The sequence below is a fragment of the Fukomys damarensis genome, unplaced genomic scaffold (genome assembly GCF_012274545.1).
Source record: "Fukomys damarensis isolate Sample0158 unplaced genomic scaffold, DMR_v1.0_HiC HiC_scaffold_26, whole genome shotgun sequence".
In the NCBI taxonomy this organism is placed as follows: domain Eukaryota; kingdom Metazoa; phylum Chordata; class Mammalia; order Rodentia; family Bathyergidae; genus Fukomys; species Fukomys damarensis.
In genome coordinates, this window is record NW_022900938.1 from 29,717,785 (window position 1) to 29,734,774 (window position 16,990).

At 34.5% G+C, this 16,990-nt stretch overlaps 1 protein-coding gene across 5 annotated transcripts in view; it reads left to right on the plus strand.

The window, feature by feature from the left end:
* The window catches only part of Cobll1 (cordon-bleu WH2 repeat protein like 1), a 71,354-nt gene that overhangs the window by 43,620 nt on the left and 10,744 nt on the right, over positions 1-16,990 (plus strand). For 2 of the 5 annotated variants that reach the window (XM_010606867.3, XM_010606871.3), the window contains exons 7-11: positions 6,292-6,445; positions 6,866-6,940; positions 8,084-8,221; positions 12,367-12,601; positions 13,577-13,671. In XM_010606867.3, coding sequence (XP_010605169.1) covers positions 6,292-6,445; positions 6,866-6,940; positions 8,084-8,221; positions 12,367-12,601; positions 13,577-13,671 — 697 coding nt within the window. The remainder of the gene's footprint in view (positions 1-6,291; positions 6,446-6,865; positions 6,941-8,083; positions 8,222-12,366; positions 12,602-13,576; positions 13,672-16,990) is intronic. The other 3 variants (XM_010606869.3, XM_010606868.3, XM_010606870.3) reach the window with 3 other exon arrangements.

Here is a 16,990-nt window from a genome sequence, read left to right on the forward strand (position 1 = left end):
TCCATATATATTTTTTGCATGGGGAAAAGCTGGAAAGGAGATATGTTTGGTAGAATAAGCCTTGGCCTGGTTTGAGATATAGTCTTAAATTCTACTACTAAGCCTATTATGTTTTGTCCTTGTCATTTTTTTAATCATCTTTTTCATTGACCTTCTCTCTATGTCTTGGTTTATCCTCTGTCGAATAAATTTATATAACTAAATTTCCCAAAGTCTTTTTCTGCTCGTACTATATTTTTTTATCCTTTTCATGCCTTTTGAGATGAGCTTTTAACAGTTGAAAACGCTACAAGTACAACAACAGCATAAAACATTGAACAACTGACATCTTTCTCCCTGAATTCATGACTGTAGCATAAAAGCCAACTCCAGTACATGAGCATCACACACACACACACACACACACACACACACACACACACACACACAAATTGTTGAGCCTTAGTTTGATAAAGACATGCTCAGGTTAGTGGACTTGTTAATTAGAAGATATGAAGTTATTGTTGACCAATAATGAATTTTAAACCATATAGTTTCAATAAAGAGATCAAGTGGCAAGCTTGAGTACTAAGAACGCTCTATAAAGGCTTAACTTTAGTTAGTATCCCAGAAGGCACTGTTTAATGGTGGTGGTGGTGGTGGTGGTGGTATCTAGAACATCTAGAAGTAAATTCACTTCTCATCTCATTGCTTCCTGTCATAGTATTTATTTCAGCAGATTGATAGTAGAATAATTAACGGTTTACTGAGTGTGAATTTAAGAACTCTTGGCTCTGTTACTACTGTTCATTTCTCTTCCCTAATTTCAGTTATTTAGTACCTGACAAGCCACTCCTATTTCTTATACCTCTGCACTCTGATGTGATCTGATTTCTTTTAATGTAAGTTGATCTAAACAAGCTAAGAATTTCAGTGTTCTCAGTGAATCTTGAAAGAGGCATATAAAGAGAGAATAATAAACTAGGGTATCTAGGCCCTAGATTTTGGGGGAGTGGGGACTAAGTGCTATCCAAAGGACAAACAAGTGTAGAATGGAGATTCAAGAAATAAACTTGCCCTGCCTAACCAAAGTTAGCATTTTATTTTTAAGAAGGTATAATAACGAAAAAAATCTGGCACCTATAGTTTCATCCAATATAGAGAAAAATCTGTGTGCATGTATGCATGTGTGTGGAGGTGTAAAAGACTTGCACAAAAGGATAGACACCAAAACTACTGTGAGGTGACCTATATCTGTTGGAATTTACAGATTTTTCTCTTTTTTATCAGTTTATTTACATCTTATTCTTTTATACTTACCTTTACAATTTGCCTATTTTGTAAATTTAGTACCTCATACTTTTTTATTTTCAGTGCTGAGGATTGAATCCGGGGCCTCAAATATACTTGGCAAGCATTCTGCCATTGAACTATATCCCTGTCCCTTCACAAAAAATTTTAAAAATAAGATCTTGCTAAATTGCCCAGATTGTTCTTAAACTTGCAATCCTCCTGTCTCAGTCTCCAAAGTACCTGGGATTACAAGTATGTGCCACAATGCGCAGCAATACTTTATACTTCTATATTACATTCATTATAGTGTAATAAGTGACTGTTAAATGACATTTAAGAAAATTGACTTGCTTGTCTAAGTTCTAAAGCTGTTTTAGACTTTTTGCATCAAGAGTTCAAAGAGTTAAACTTTACGCTAATTTATATGGAAAGTTCAGCTACCGGGACATAATTCATAAGAAATTTGTGTAAACCTCATGTCAATAATAAGTTATTTAATACTATTCCATAGTATTTGTTGAGACTGTGGGTTAGAATAGGATAATATGAATCTTGTTTAAGAAGAAAAACATGAGTTTTAAGATAAATTTAAGGGATTAAGTTCTCTCCACTAACCTTACCCTTCCCGACATATGAAAACCATACTGTAAACAGAAATATCCAAAAGCTCTCAATAAAAACCTTTTTCAAATATCACTGAAGCACTCTATTTGTATCTCTGTTTAATTTTTTTCTTTTTGTTAGTTTTCACTTAACTCTTTTATCTAGAAGATACTGATTTCAATTGCCCACATCTTATAATTCATCTGTGATTAATAAATGATTTAAGAGTAAATCTATTGAACACCATTTAGTTCCATTTTCTTTGTAAGATTTAGTCTCATTTTGAACCAGTAGATTCTGATCTAGATGTGAATTCTAAGGGTTGAACTATGGCATGGCTTTCCACCTGACCTTGTTGCCACTTTCTTTTGCCCAGTATATTCTGGTTTTCCTTGTAGCTGTTCCCTTTCACAGCCCATAAAGTTTGATGATGTGTGTTCCTGTCAGAGGCTCAGCATTCACTAATGGCAGGCAGACTTATCAGTGGTTTAAACAAAAGTAAATAATTGAGTATCTCTAATGATTAACCGAAGCAGTTTCTGCTAGTAAGTAGAAACCTGTTTTCTAATTTTGCAAAACCTCAGACTTAAAAAGATTTTTTTTCCTCGTAAACTCACTCTGTAGATTAAAATCCCTTAAGTCCAAGGGCTTCCTTTGTCGTTTGTATACTGACATTTGAGACAACACAAAAGAATCCCAAGTTTGACTTTTATTACATTAACTTTCTTCAGCAATACTTTAGCTGATTGAGGTTTGTTTCTAAGAGTCTCAATATAAAATCTTCTTGCTGCTCTGTCTTATAGGGCAACAAAAAATATAGAGCTATTTCCTCAAATAATACCACTAATAATCTCAAAACAAAACTGAAATTTCTGTCATTAATCTGCCATCAATTATGTAAACTCACAGTTCTTATTAATTCAGAACTCCTGCCTTTGGATCATCTCTTGCATTCTTGCTACATTTATATTTTGTCATTAAATTTAATAAGCTTTAACCACTAATCACAGCATGGAGTGTAATTGTGACAGATGTTATCTCTTAGTAACAGTCATGTTCTCCTGTATTGTCCTATTTTTTAGTACTGTTATCTTTGATCAAAATTGCAGCTCCAGAAATGTACATATATTTACATCGTCATATCAGCATAAGGAGATAAATCTTAAAGAGTAAAGTTATAAAACATATGTTTCTTGAGATGTCCATGGCTTTGCCCTTTCAACATTCATTCCCTCAACTGTCTTCATAAATGTTAGTGAAAAACTTCTAACATTTGTAAAACTGTCAAAATCTGTCTGTTTCGACAAGTTTAAAATTCCTTATCCATAGAAATATCCAGTACAAAAATGCTAACTTATTTTAAGACTTCTAGACTTCTAGATCATGTTATGGATAGGCTCATATGAATTTCTGAACCTTTGTATGAAAATTCCTCCCTCCTCCTGCGCTATCTGCTTTATTATATTATATCCCAGATGTAAGAGTCTAACTCCTAGCATATACTGTTGCTTGAGAAATTCATGTCATGACTGCTTTTATCCAGTAATAGAAAAGACCTATAAGTGATAGTGTCTAGAAATGTGGCCTAAAGGTGAAAATATTTTTATTATACACCTCGTGAAAACAATCAGTCAAAACATAAGAAACATGGAACTGTTGGGAGAGGAAAATCAAACATTGCCATTTCTACATACATTCAGGAGTTGCTTATTGATTACCGACTGCATTCTTGCTCATAAACTAGGTCTCCAACAGGAGTAGTGCTTTAATGAGGCTTTGTAGAAGTAGCTTCAAAAAGAAATAACATCTACTGCTTTTGGTTTTCAGACAAACATTTTAAAAAACGAAATGACATTCTTCTGGAATTTTTAAGCCTTCTGATGGTGTCTTAAGTTTATTACTTTTATAAGATAATAGGTAAAGTTTCAGAACACAGATATCAGTGAAAAGGTTATATATTCTCCTGAAAATATTGAAATATGCTAATTCCTCACTTTTCTTTCTTAGCTGTTTGTTGCAGGGGACCCTTCTCTTAAATTTTTTCAAAGGTCCATTGAGGATCCACCCCCATATCCTCTCCATGGGAGTAATCACAATATTTAATCAGAACGGACTTCAGTGACTCTGAGTTAATATCCAAGTTAAAAACATGGATAGCAAGTTTTAGCTGCTCTCTTGTTGGATTATGGAGAGTTCTGGAGTGCTGTGGTGGCAGTGGGTAGACTTATTCACTTACAACTAAAAGGTAGGACTTTGCCAGTTTGACTTCTGGAGAGATCATCCCAATGCCAACTTGTCCCATCACCTTGTCCCTACTACCTTGTAAGAGGAATGAATGGTTCATGACAGGTTTCTTTAGCCGAGCACCTGCTACTGTAGGTGGCCCGCCTTCTCTTTAGTATTTCACACAGTTGGCAGCAGTCATGATAACAAAATCAAAGTTTCTTTTCTTTTGGAGAATGCTTCCTTTTTTCTCTGCTAGAAATATTAGAAAGTTATGAAATAGTAAATTTGTCACATTTTTCTTGGTATGTGGCAAGGCATAATAAAAATTTCTCATGAAGTAGTTAACTTTCCTTAGATATGCTTATGTTGCCTTGTAAGATGAGAATGGTCCAAACTTTATATATATTCCTAGTCCAAGCTTATTTACCAAAGAAGAAGAAAGCAATGACTAACTCATTTCCATTTACTCAAGGAATATTTATTGAGAAACTTCTTGAGCCAGAGATTGTTGTAGAAATAAGGGCAAAGGGGGGGCTGCCATTTCAGTCATTTCTAATAGAAGCAGACAATAAGCAAGTAAACCAACTGTATATAGAAAGGTATTAAACACCAATCATAAAATTCAAGCTGGAAAGGGGATAGGAACTGTTGCGAGTCAGTGTGGAGCTCATGGGAAAGGTGATATATGAGAAATAACCTGAAGAAGAAGAAGAGGAAGTGAGACATTGAGTTGTCAGAAGAAAAAAAAAAAAAGTATTCCCAGGCTCAGGGGATAGCAACATAACCATCCTGAGGCAAGAGTTATCCTGATATACAGGAGGAGTAGCCAGAAAGCCAGTCAGCCTTGGGCAAGTTCTGAGAGCCTTCAGGGTCAGGTCATCAACTGTAAAAACTCTGATTTTTTCTGTGCCAAGTGGGAAACCATTAGAGGGTTTTGATGACTATGTTGTAGTGGTCGAGCTGAACTAAAGATGTCTGTTAAGAGCAGAGCCAACATGGTGGACTCAGTGTGGACCTTGAGATAGATGAGGCAGTTGGAAAGATGACTTGCTCTTTGCTGAGATAGTAGAGGTTTGGGAAATAGGATTGTAACGATTTTAGTTTTAGAGATGCTAACATGAAACAGCCTATAGACATGAAGTGGAGATCAGAACAGAGGTCCAAGATGGAGGCAGGGGTTCATAAGCATATAAACAATACTTAAAAGTAAGAGAATAGATTAGATCACCAAGAGAGAGAGCATAGATACTAAGAAGAATGTGACCCAGGACGGAGCCCTGAACAATACCAATGTTGGTAAGAGATGAAAAGTAATAAACAAAGAAAACTTAATGACCAGTGAGTATGAATCACTGGACAGGAAGGGATGTGGTATCCTTTGGGAGCAAGATAAAGATTGTAGAAGGGTGGCCCACTGACTTTCATGCTGCTAACAGATCATGTAAGTAAGTTCTGAGAAGTGACTGCTGATATATTTGTGGTCAGGGTTATTGGTGACTTCGATAGGAAAAGTTTTAATAGATCAAAGGTTGGGAAAAGTTTAACCATAGAGACTCAAATGGGAAAAACTAAATTGAAGATTCAAACTGGGAACAACTCTTTAAAGCAGTTTTGTTGTAAAGAGTAAAGATAATATGGCAGTTGGCCAGGGGATATCAATGAGCTTCCTGAGGTAAACGTGGCTTTGGGTCTTGGCATTCACCTTCTGGGAGTGGGAACATTAACTGTTTGTGATTGGTGACATCAAAGGACCTTCCATCAGTGGACATACAGTTTTTTCAATGTTTTGTGCTTATACACTGGGCTTCAGAGAGAGACTAATCAAGCCAGCTACTAATGTACAAATAGCCTTCCCTTTTTCATTCTTTGTTTTACATCCAATGACGTCTCCAGATTTTTCTTTTAAAGTTAACTTTTAACTCTTTTTATCACTAGCCCTCTGGACAACATTTTGGTATTTGCATGTCAGTCTCCTATCCTAGCCTAGATAGCTTGAAAATGCCCATATTTAATTTTTCCTTATCTATCCACCCCCCCCACATGGCTTTGGAACATGACAGAATGTTTTTTTGAATTAATTATTATTATGCTCCATTTGGGTATATGATGTGTTTGTTGTAAAGTTTAGAGTCTTCCTAGGGTTTGCAATTAATTTCTAAATATAAATTGTGGTTGTTTTGTTCTCTGCAGAGTCCCTGTGAAGTGATCAGAATGAGGACGGGCTCACTGCAGCTCACCAGCACATCCGAAGGGAATTCAACTTTGAAGAGGACAAAGCGAAAAGCACCTTCCCCACCCTCCAAAATATCCCTGCACCAAAGTGACGAAAATGGCCACGTGACAGGTAGTGTTACTCTTCCCATGATATTATATTTGTATTGTTTAATGTGGACAGTAGAAAGGATACAGGTCATAACTTAACATCTTTTTATTAAATAATAATACTTAGGCTTTTTAAATAGTCCTTCATGACACTCTTACTTGACTACTTTTTAAGAATCTGTGACAAAATAAAATTTATTGTACAGGTTCATTATTCTAAAACGAGCATATTATAATTTAGAAGTTCATTCAGAACGTTTCTGCAATTAACTGCAATTAGAGAGAATAAGAATTTAGTCATTTCACAGCTGGGTAGTAAAATGGCTTCTTGCCAGGTCAGCATTCATTTCTTTCTACCTTGTATAAAAATAACTGAGCTAACCTGCAGGAGTTGTTTTCTCTGTGACTGTGACTTATGTATAAGTTGTGTTGCTTCTTTTAGCCCTGCAGGCTGGAGATGGCATTTCCCCAGACAGTGCTTCAGAAGCAACCTCTCCCGAGGGGCTCCCCAGCCCAGGTATGATAGCTTCGCTCCACCCTGTCACTGTTGGAAGAGAGCTTTCATGACCATTGAGAAGTGCATCTAGTTAGCATGCTCTATACATGAAAGGGAAATTGATTCTTTAACGTCATTTCCCAATGTTTATATGACGAAATGAATTTTCCTTATCTTTCTCCCTCAAGGATTTGAGATTAGAATGAGAACTTCATTTCTGAAATTGTACCTTGAATGCTTTCCCTATTTGACCTCCTGTTTTTTTCTTATGCAGTGTCAGGTTGACGTTTATTAACCTCCTTCCCCTGAGTAATGCCGTATCATTGTTAGGAAGGTGCTTTGGTGTGTTTAGAAGAAAACTTACATTAAAATATAAGCACAATTTCTTTTGGCAACTGTTCCAAATATGAATTCAACAAGTTAGGTATCATGCTCTACTGATTAAAACAATCAGTAATTGGAAACATCTAATTATTAAAAATTTTTTATCATGAAAATACTTTCTAGTATTTAACTCTTGTGGATTCTCCCTGATTAAATGAAATCCCAGTAAAAATTGAATAATACTGTTTCCAATGATAGTTTCTTAGTAGGTTTTATACATATGATAAAAATCTCTTACCTATAGTTAGTGTTAGATATGAGTGAATATGACAGACCAATAATATGGTATTAGAATATTACTATTTACTGCTTTAGCATGGGGGTAATTTGATAAATATGAAAATTACTAATGTAACTGCCTCATTTTTATCATTTATTTGCAAATTTGGAAAGGCACAGAAGCATCAAAGCTTTGATTTTTGAAATTTTACATGATGTTTAGGAGTTTGAAGTTTTAACTAAGAATTCTTCACTTTTTTGTGATTTAAAATATTACTATTATATAATGACTAATGATTTTTTTTCTCAGTAGTATCAGTGATATCTTACTCTTTAAGAGAACCTGAGTAATGTTCACTTAAAATATGCAGTGAAACTCAGAGAAAGATTAAAAAAGGTGCATAGTCTTCTAATGTGCACATCTGTTTCTCTCCCTTTATTCCTATTTACCTCTTCCTGTTTAATACATGGATGATTACAAGCTAACAGATCTGATTTCTTCTGAAATGGTTCTTGGTCTTTGCTTGCCTTAACATTTTTGTCTGAGTGGTATTTCTACAGATTCTACTTCTTTGGCAGAAGGCTCCCTTGGCCCTGGGCTCTTCTATCAGGAACACTGCACTTCGCCCAAACTGCCAGATGAAACCTCACTCTCCGAGGGTCCTGGAACCCCTGAGGCTGCTGTAGCCTCCTGGACATGTAGGTGGTCAGGCTTCTCCTGGCTGGGGCCTTGTTTATGCAAATTAAGACATCATCAAGTACAGACCTGGTTCCTTGTTAAGCCTTTCTATAAAATATGTTTCCCAAAGAAGTGTTTCTCTCTTCACTTAAAATTCTATCTTGGTCATATGTACTGTTTTCTTAACAACATGAAAGAATATAACAAAGTCTAGGATTAATGAATCAGTGGTTCTAAAGGATTTCCTCTTCTATTTGACTTTGTACATTTTTGAGGGAACCTTTTGAACTTAATATACAATTTTAAATATATTTAACATTATAGTATTAAGTATATTTACATATATTCTTTATTGAAATACTCCTTTATTTGTGTATGGCTGTTGTCTATAATATTGTTCTCAGTTGCTTTTTCTGTTTTAAAGATGTGGAATTATTTTGTTACATGATACCAAAACTCTATGTAGTACTTAAATTTTATCATAACTGTACCCAATTTTTCATTGACTCAGAAAAGCCTATGTCACTTTGCACCAGTGTCTACTATCACTGCTTTGGGAATGCAAAATTGTGCGGCTGTTTTGGAAAATAGTTTGGCAGGTTTTTGTTGTTGTTGTTTTTCTTTTGTTCCTTCATTTTTGGATGGGTTTGTGAATGGGATTAAACCCAGGCTGTCATGCATGCCAAGCATGTGTTCCACCACTATGTTATGTCCACAGCCCTTGAGAGAGTTTAAGAGAAATTTAAATATTCATTTTCTGTATGACTTAGCTGCACTGCCTGTATTTTCACAAGATAAGTGAAAAATCTGTGTACCCACAAAGACCTGTGTGAGCATTTGTATTTGTAATCACCCAAAATGAGAAACATCCAAATGTCCCTAAGAAATGGGTAAACAAACCAGACTCTGCATGACTACAATATAATACTAATAACTAGACAAAAAACAAGAAAAAAGAAAAAAAAAAAACAGGCAACTGAGCCAAACTATAATATGCAGAATCTCCAATGTATTATGTCAAATGATGAAGTCAGACTCAACTGGCAAGATACTGGATATTTTTATTCATTGGACATTTTTACAAAAGCAAAACTATAAGACAGTGGTTGCCAAAGGCTGGAGTTTGAGGAAGAGGTTGATTACAAAGAAGCATGGAGAAATTTAGGTATTCACCAGGAGTTTTTCTACATCTTGATTGCCAGGAATTTTTCTACGTCCTGATTGTGGCAGTAGTTACACAATTATATACTGTGTGTCTGTCAAAATTCAAAGAACTGTGCTCCAAAAATGATGAATTTTACTGAGTGGAAATTATATCTCATTTTCCAAAGATGACAGAAAAACAACTTTGGAGGCAACTACAATGTGCTGATATAGGGACCATTTTTTGAATGAATGAATAACAAGAAAATATACTATATTTGAATAGGATTGATATCATAAAATTATATTTTAGCAAAGGAACAATAATTATCAGGCAATTTTGCCATTCTGATTATCCCCAGGAAAAATATATTAAGTATCAAAAAATCCCTAGTTAAATTTTAACTTTTAGGAATTTCACAAGTAAAAACTTGTAAAATTATTAAAGTTTAAAATTTAAATAGTTATATCTTTCTCATGTATTAGATTTTCAAATTTTAAAAAATTTTTTATTTAAAATTCTTGTTTTTGTTAGTATTTGTTATCTTTAGAGTGGTTGAAAAACAACATGAGATTATTCATTATATAAATCACAATATGTGTAAAATAAATTTCAAAGTATATACTTCTGATTGGTTTTTAAATAATTTTTAATATACATCAGAAGTAGTTAGATCTTAAAAGTACTTTCAGGTTTTGGACACTATTCTTGGAAAATAAATATTTTGCCTTTAGAGCTTACAAAGCTAAAATACAGTAGTTGTTATATATCATTTGTGAAAATTACTTACAGTTCCCAGCCCGTACCACAATTTCTTTTTCATTGTCCTATAATTTGGTCAAAACATACAGGTGAGATCAGTTATGCTTGGGGTGGTACAGGATGTGGCGGTAGACTTTTCCTCTCAAAGTCTGAGAAAAGTCTTTGCTAGTCACACATCAGAATGAAAACTGTCTTTCATGATTAGAACTTAAGAGAATCATTGCCTTTTCTAAAACCTTTAATAACAAGAATACTTTTCAAATTAGTGGATATATATGTAAGAACTCTTATGTGATTCTTGTAACTATCAAGTTATACAATCTGTAAAATTAATTTGAAAAGATTTTTTAAAGATATGATTCATGACTCATTGTCTTATTTAACTGAAACTAGTTTCTCAGTGAGGGCATGCTCTTAAAGAAAAACTGTTGGTCTTTGAAGTACTAATGATAGAAATGAGAAAATAAGCATCCTGTGGGCCGGGAATTTAGATCATTGATTCTGTAGCCTGTCTCGTAAGCACGAGGTCCCGAGTTCAATCCCTGGCACCAAATAAAAGAGAAAGCGTAATGACTAATAATTTGCTAAATGTTACCTTAGTTAATGTAATGTCCAGAAGAGCTTAATATATTCTGAGGAGTCATTTACAAAACACATTTACATCTAAAGCGTTATAGCCTTTCATTTTTCTTGGTGCAGTTTCACGTTGTAGAAATAGCACTTCTGCTCCTCCTGTTAGAGTAGGTTATGTCGTGGCCTGTAGCACTTCACAATGACGTCACAAGGAGCATCTCACACGGCACGACAGGACATTTGCCAACGTCTGTATGCTTGAAAATTCACTTAAATTCTTCAATATTTTTTCTAAGTAATTTTAACAATAAAATGCCTTTAAAATAACCCTTCCTTCCTTCTTTGTCTTAGCCAAGGTCAGGTGATCCTCCAGACTTAGCCTCCGGAGTAGCTGGGAGTACAGGCACACACCATGATGCCCAGCTCCGTATTTATTTCTTACAAAGCACAAAGGACACACTTTTTTGCCTGTTTACCTAGAGGCAGGCAGCAGAACCACTGAGCTAAATCCCTGACCCTTCTGCCTGTTTACCTAGAGATAAAACTAGTGAAATATATTTTCAGTATTTTAAATGTTTCAAACATGTTAAACTTTTCAAAAGTATGTTAAAATTTTATTAAATTGTCTAGATATACTGATCACTGTGATGACCTATTGATAAATCAATCTCTGTACACAGAGTTAAAATTGAGCTTCGTTAAGATTCTAGTATGCAAATTTTTAATTTTTTTAAGCAGAAATCTAGAACTTTTGTGTTCATTTGAAAGTTCAAAGCTTGTCTTTACAATAGGTACAAGAAATAATTACAAGATATTTTGTACAATAAAGTACTTGTCACAACTATTGAAAAGAATTACATATTATTAGTATGGGATGATATTTAAGAAAAGTGAAATGAAGGGAAAGAACTAGGGAAACAATACTGGGTATAGCATGCTCCTGTTTATATTAAAGGAATGAAAATGAAACATGAGCATGGATATCTGCTTAGGAATGCTTATGTTTTCTGATAATATTCAGGAAATAATTGTCGAAGTTGCCTCAGAATCAAACTGGTAATGAAAATTAATTCCAGTTTTAACATTTGTTCTTTTGTATTTTAAAATTGTCTTAGGCTTTTACACCAGTAACACTTAAACCTGGATTTACATTAGAATCACCTGAGGAACCTTAAAAATTCTCTGCCCACCCTGCCGAGATTTTGATTTAATGGCTATGGGGTGTAGGGTATTAACCTCAGTATTTTCAAAAGAGGCTCAAATAATTCTCAAGTATTGTCAGACTGACAACTACTTTAACAAACTAGACATGTACTTGTTGATAATGCAAAAATCTCATGTTCTTATTTGCATTTTAAAATCAATTAATTTGCATTACTGGGTTATTGCATAAATATATAATCATGTAACTGAATATACATTCCCAAAGGAAATATTTCACTTGAGGTTGTGGGATTGACTAAACTTTCCTGAGTAAAGCTTAGAATGATGGCAAATTGTTTTTACAGTTGTATGAGCCTGAGATAATCTGGCTAATGTTATCATGATTGTTCAGTGTTAGAAAAGTGTTCCCCTATTACTTTTGAACCAGATTTTGAAAGAGTTCGATGAATAATTCCTTGCCGGGATTGTATAGGATGAATAAGATAAATTAATATTTAGGATTATATCTGCCTTTCTTTGTAGCCGGAGTAAGCTCGGATTATAGCCTTGAAGAGATAGATGAGAAGGAAGAACTGAGTGAGGTGCCTAAAAATGAGGCTGAAGATATTTCTCCGAAGTTACCAGACATTCCTTTTGTATCTACTGATATAATAAATACACTGACGAAGGATCCTGACTCAGACTTTGGCACTGACAGAGGAGAGGCCTCACATAACTCCAAGGAAAAAAACCAAGAAGCTAAAAACACAGATGGACCGTAAGTAGTCTATGTGCCAGGAGTGTTGGCAGATTTTTTAGTTAATACCATTCTTTTTAAGTATAGATCTGACATTTTAAACATAAATGTAGTTGGCTCTTTTGTTTAGACTCCACCTCTCTTACTATCATTATATGTTTGTTAGTAAAAGGCCTATTTGCATGCAGTTGTGTTCAATGAAAATAAAATTTAATAGTTCTGATATCCCCAGATCACATCACCCATAACTTGTCTAACTCAAAAAGTTGTTTGTGTGGGTATTTTGGCTATTTGACCTAAGTGAAACATTTAATTTTCAATTTTAACCAAAGTCTCCTGAAGGGTTTCCACCAATAGATATATGAAAACAATGTCACATATTAGAGTATGAAGATAAATCACCAGTATTATTCTTATAGTCACCCTTCCTATGCAGAGAATGCATTTCTCATTTGATCCTAGAAATTGAAAGCTATAGTCTGGACCACTTTTACATGTTTGAAATGCAATACAATGAGAAAAGATGAAATAAACCAAGCAAAATAAACAGTCTGTATCAGAGGTTTACCATAATTTGCATGGAGGTGTCTCCAAATGAAACTCTCCTGTCACCAGAAAAAGAAAGAAAGAAAGTGAAGTTAATCCACATTCTGATTTATGTAGTTTGCCAAATGCAAGTCTAAAATGTTTCATTTAATGTTCTTTTTCTTTAACAAACAACAAATAACTGATAATAACAAAGACACTGGTTTGGAAGTATCTACTTTGCTGAGCTTCTTACTTTTTTTTTTTTTGGTTTTTGGAATAGGACCAATATATGAAACCTAATGTTTAATAATGGCATTTCCTCTCAGTTTTAATTTTTTCTTTGCTATTACATTTCCAGTATTTGGCAGAAAAAGATGATTATTTCTGTCCATCTGTCTTTGGAAATTATTACTTCTTTTCTTATTGTGTGTTTGAATAGTATATAACATACAGTATCACGTCTTCCAGAGGGGCACACGATGTTGTGTATGATACAAGCTATGAAGATATGGTAGCTGACCGTGTCAGGAACTTGCACTCACTTGGCCCAAATGAAAAGAATGGTGAGTTGTATAAATAGCAGTAGCCAACACTGTCATAAACTATCACGTTCCAGTGACTGTTATTAAAACATATTAACTCATTTAATCTTGTATATTGACTCATTTATAGGTGCCACTATTTTTAGTCCCATTTTACAGATGCTTGAGCCACAAAGATATTAATTTTACAAGCTGTAAGTGGTAGCCCTAGGAAGTGAACTCAGGAAATATTATTCCAAACTGGGTTCTAAACTGTCATGGGTCCATTGATGTTTAATTCTAGAGGCTCTCTGATTTAAATTTGGGATCTTAAAATTGTATCTTCTGTGCATCTGTTTGTGACTTTCTTTTTTCTTCTTACCTCCCTAGTGCAAGCCTATTTTACTTTATCAAGGTGCTACACTGGATGAAACTTGTCTCCGTAATATTCAGGGACCAAGCAGACTAATTATGTAATGTTATTCACCACTATTTTCAAGTTCTCAGCCCCAAATCAATGCAGTTTCTTAGTTTTCTCAAGCTCACTTAGTGCTATCATTTGCTCTATGATCATGCTGTTTTTGCACAGAAAACAGTTTTCATCTACATATATAACCATTCCTGTTCAAATCCTACCACTTCGTTTATTTTGTTACTTGATTACTAGAAACCATGCAATTCTATACTGCAGAATCTTCACCTGAATTAAGCACTTTTAGATCAGTGAAATTAATCTGATACTTTGTATGAAATCCCCATAGCACCTAACAAACTGCTGAGATAGCCTTAAAATACATATTTAGGATTAAATTTTAATTAAAGAACACTAATGCCCAGTAGAAAATTCAAGGAATGCAGCTATATGTCTTTAAGGGAATGTAAAGGAAGTGGCTTATGGATGTTCATAGTCTTAATATATGTCAATATTTCAAATCCCTAGAAAATGGGTATAATATAGTGGGATAGTTCTAATGTCATATTGTGTGTGTGTGCAACATCTGTGGATGCCTCTGATTTGTTTTTTTCCATGTTCAATACCACTTTGCGATACACTGAATATTTCCCATGCTTTTCTTTTTAATTGTTTTTCACTGCATGTGCTGTAATGACAATAGCATTCCTCTTGAGCAATTATTTAAAAGCTACTTCTTTCTTTTTAAATAATAGCCACATTAAATAATTTTAACATCAAATTAGTGCTAAAATCACGTACGTTTACATAGTATTAATTTTGATTTGCATATGCTCTGTGATGACCTTTGTTAACTTTTAAGTGATATTGAAGATAAGTAATTTCTGTTATCCTTCAGGTAGTTTTCTGTTTTCACTTTCATCTGCCATATGGATTTTTCTAAACCTTCCTTTCATCAGGTAGTGGATGTTAGTATTGGTTTTGAGTAGGGAAAGGACAATTTTCTCCATCTTTGTAAAATAGCCTAGTCATTCAAGGAAACTGGATGAGTAACACTGTCAGATATGGATGAGGACAGAGTCGCTGATAAGTTTAGGGATTATTCTAGGTTTTCTGGCCTGAGAATCAGTGGAGATAGTTGTGAAATGTTGAGAAATTCAGAGTTAGACAATGATTAAGTAAGTGTAACCCAGTGAAAATGTGAAAAACAGAAATTTGAAGTCCCAAAATAAATTAATTAGTGTTTGCTTTAGGGGGTGTCATTTCAAACACATTTCTACATTCATTTCCTTTTTCTTGGAAATTGTTTCTATTGTGTGAACTTGGAAATACTTACATTCAGTGGAAAATGAGAAATAAATGAAAGAAAAACATTTAAGCTCATTTCCTGCTGCCAGAAACCATTTGTTAAATTTATCAGTGCTTATAATAGTGTTCAAAGTAGTGCTGTTTGTATAAATATTAAATAGTAAGTTAGGAGCAGAAGCGGAAATCTGCCTCTTCCCTGTTTCCTAATCATGTGTGTTCTTCTTCTTTTTTTGTGTGTGTACTGGGCATTGAACTCAGTATACTTGTACTTGTGAAGCAGGCAGCAGCACCACTGAACTAAATCTCTAGCCCATGTTCTTAATTTTTATATCACAAAATTTGATAGTTACTGCTCATTGAAGAAGGAAGTCACTCAAATAGGTGACACATGACCTTGATAATTGCTGCATTTTATTTTGGAGGACTAAAAATAAATCGCATTTCAAAGTCATATATTTAGTACAGGAATTTTGCAAACAATAACCAATATTGTGTCATTACCAAATAATTGTATTAGACAGTTCACTCTCTGCATACTATTAGCGAAACCAAAAAGGGAGGCCACTAGGATTTTGAAGACAAGGACTAGTTACACTGGTGAAACAGTTCTTCATGGGGGGAACAGTATGGAAATCACTTCAGTGCTAGGTACTAGGCACGTGGCGCATATTTCCAGATGCCCCATTTTAGTGCCTTGCATTCACACATGGAAAAGAGAGATTGTTTTCCTTCTTGGGCTCTAACATTGGAATAAGGGTACCTTTTGCTATACAGAAAAATCAAAACCAACATAATTATTTTTATGTAGATGTAATCACCCGTGTTGTTACTGAAAGCAAATTCTTCTGAAAGTCTAGCAAGGACACCCAATTAATAAGACAATTAACTTAGGTCATTTTTACTTCAAATTACTAAAGGTGATATTTTTTGTTGTCAGCTATAATTAAAACACATTAGATGAAATTGTTTTATTGTTAGGTTTGAAACACGTGTACTACTCTACAAGGTATAGAAGAGTGTTTAAATGGAAGAAAGAAGTAATACAGTTTCTGAAATTGTCCATGTCTCTCGTCCTTAAAAATGAGTAATATTGCCAGATGTGGCACCTGTCTGTAGTCCCAGCACTGGAGAGGAAAAAGTAGGATTGTGATGAATTGGAGGCCAGTTTAGGCTATGTAGTGTGTTCAAGGCCATCTTGGAATATGCAGATAGACCCTGTAGAAAGTGGGGGGCGGGAGCGGAGAGGGAGAGGGGAGAGGGAGGGAAAAGAGGGAAAGGGAGAGAGAAAAGAAATAGAAGGTTTTTACAGTAAGGAGGAAAATGGTGCTCAGTGGAGTGCTTGTTCCAGGCAATACCCTATCCTAAGAAAACTGTTATAGAAAGTATTTGTATGTATATAATATAAGGTTTTTTTTTTTCACATTTTTCCATCTGAGAAAAATGAGGCTCAAAGGGGTTATTAACTTATGGCCACACTAGATGAATAGGTTCCAAACTGAAATCTTTCTGGGTGCACAGCTCATACTACTTTGTCTGTGTGCTGCTACCTGCATTTGTATAATGAATGAGCTAAAATTTTTGTGTAATATTCAAACTGATTACAAGGTGGATAAGACAGACATTTAAAACTGGAATTATTTT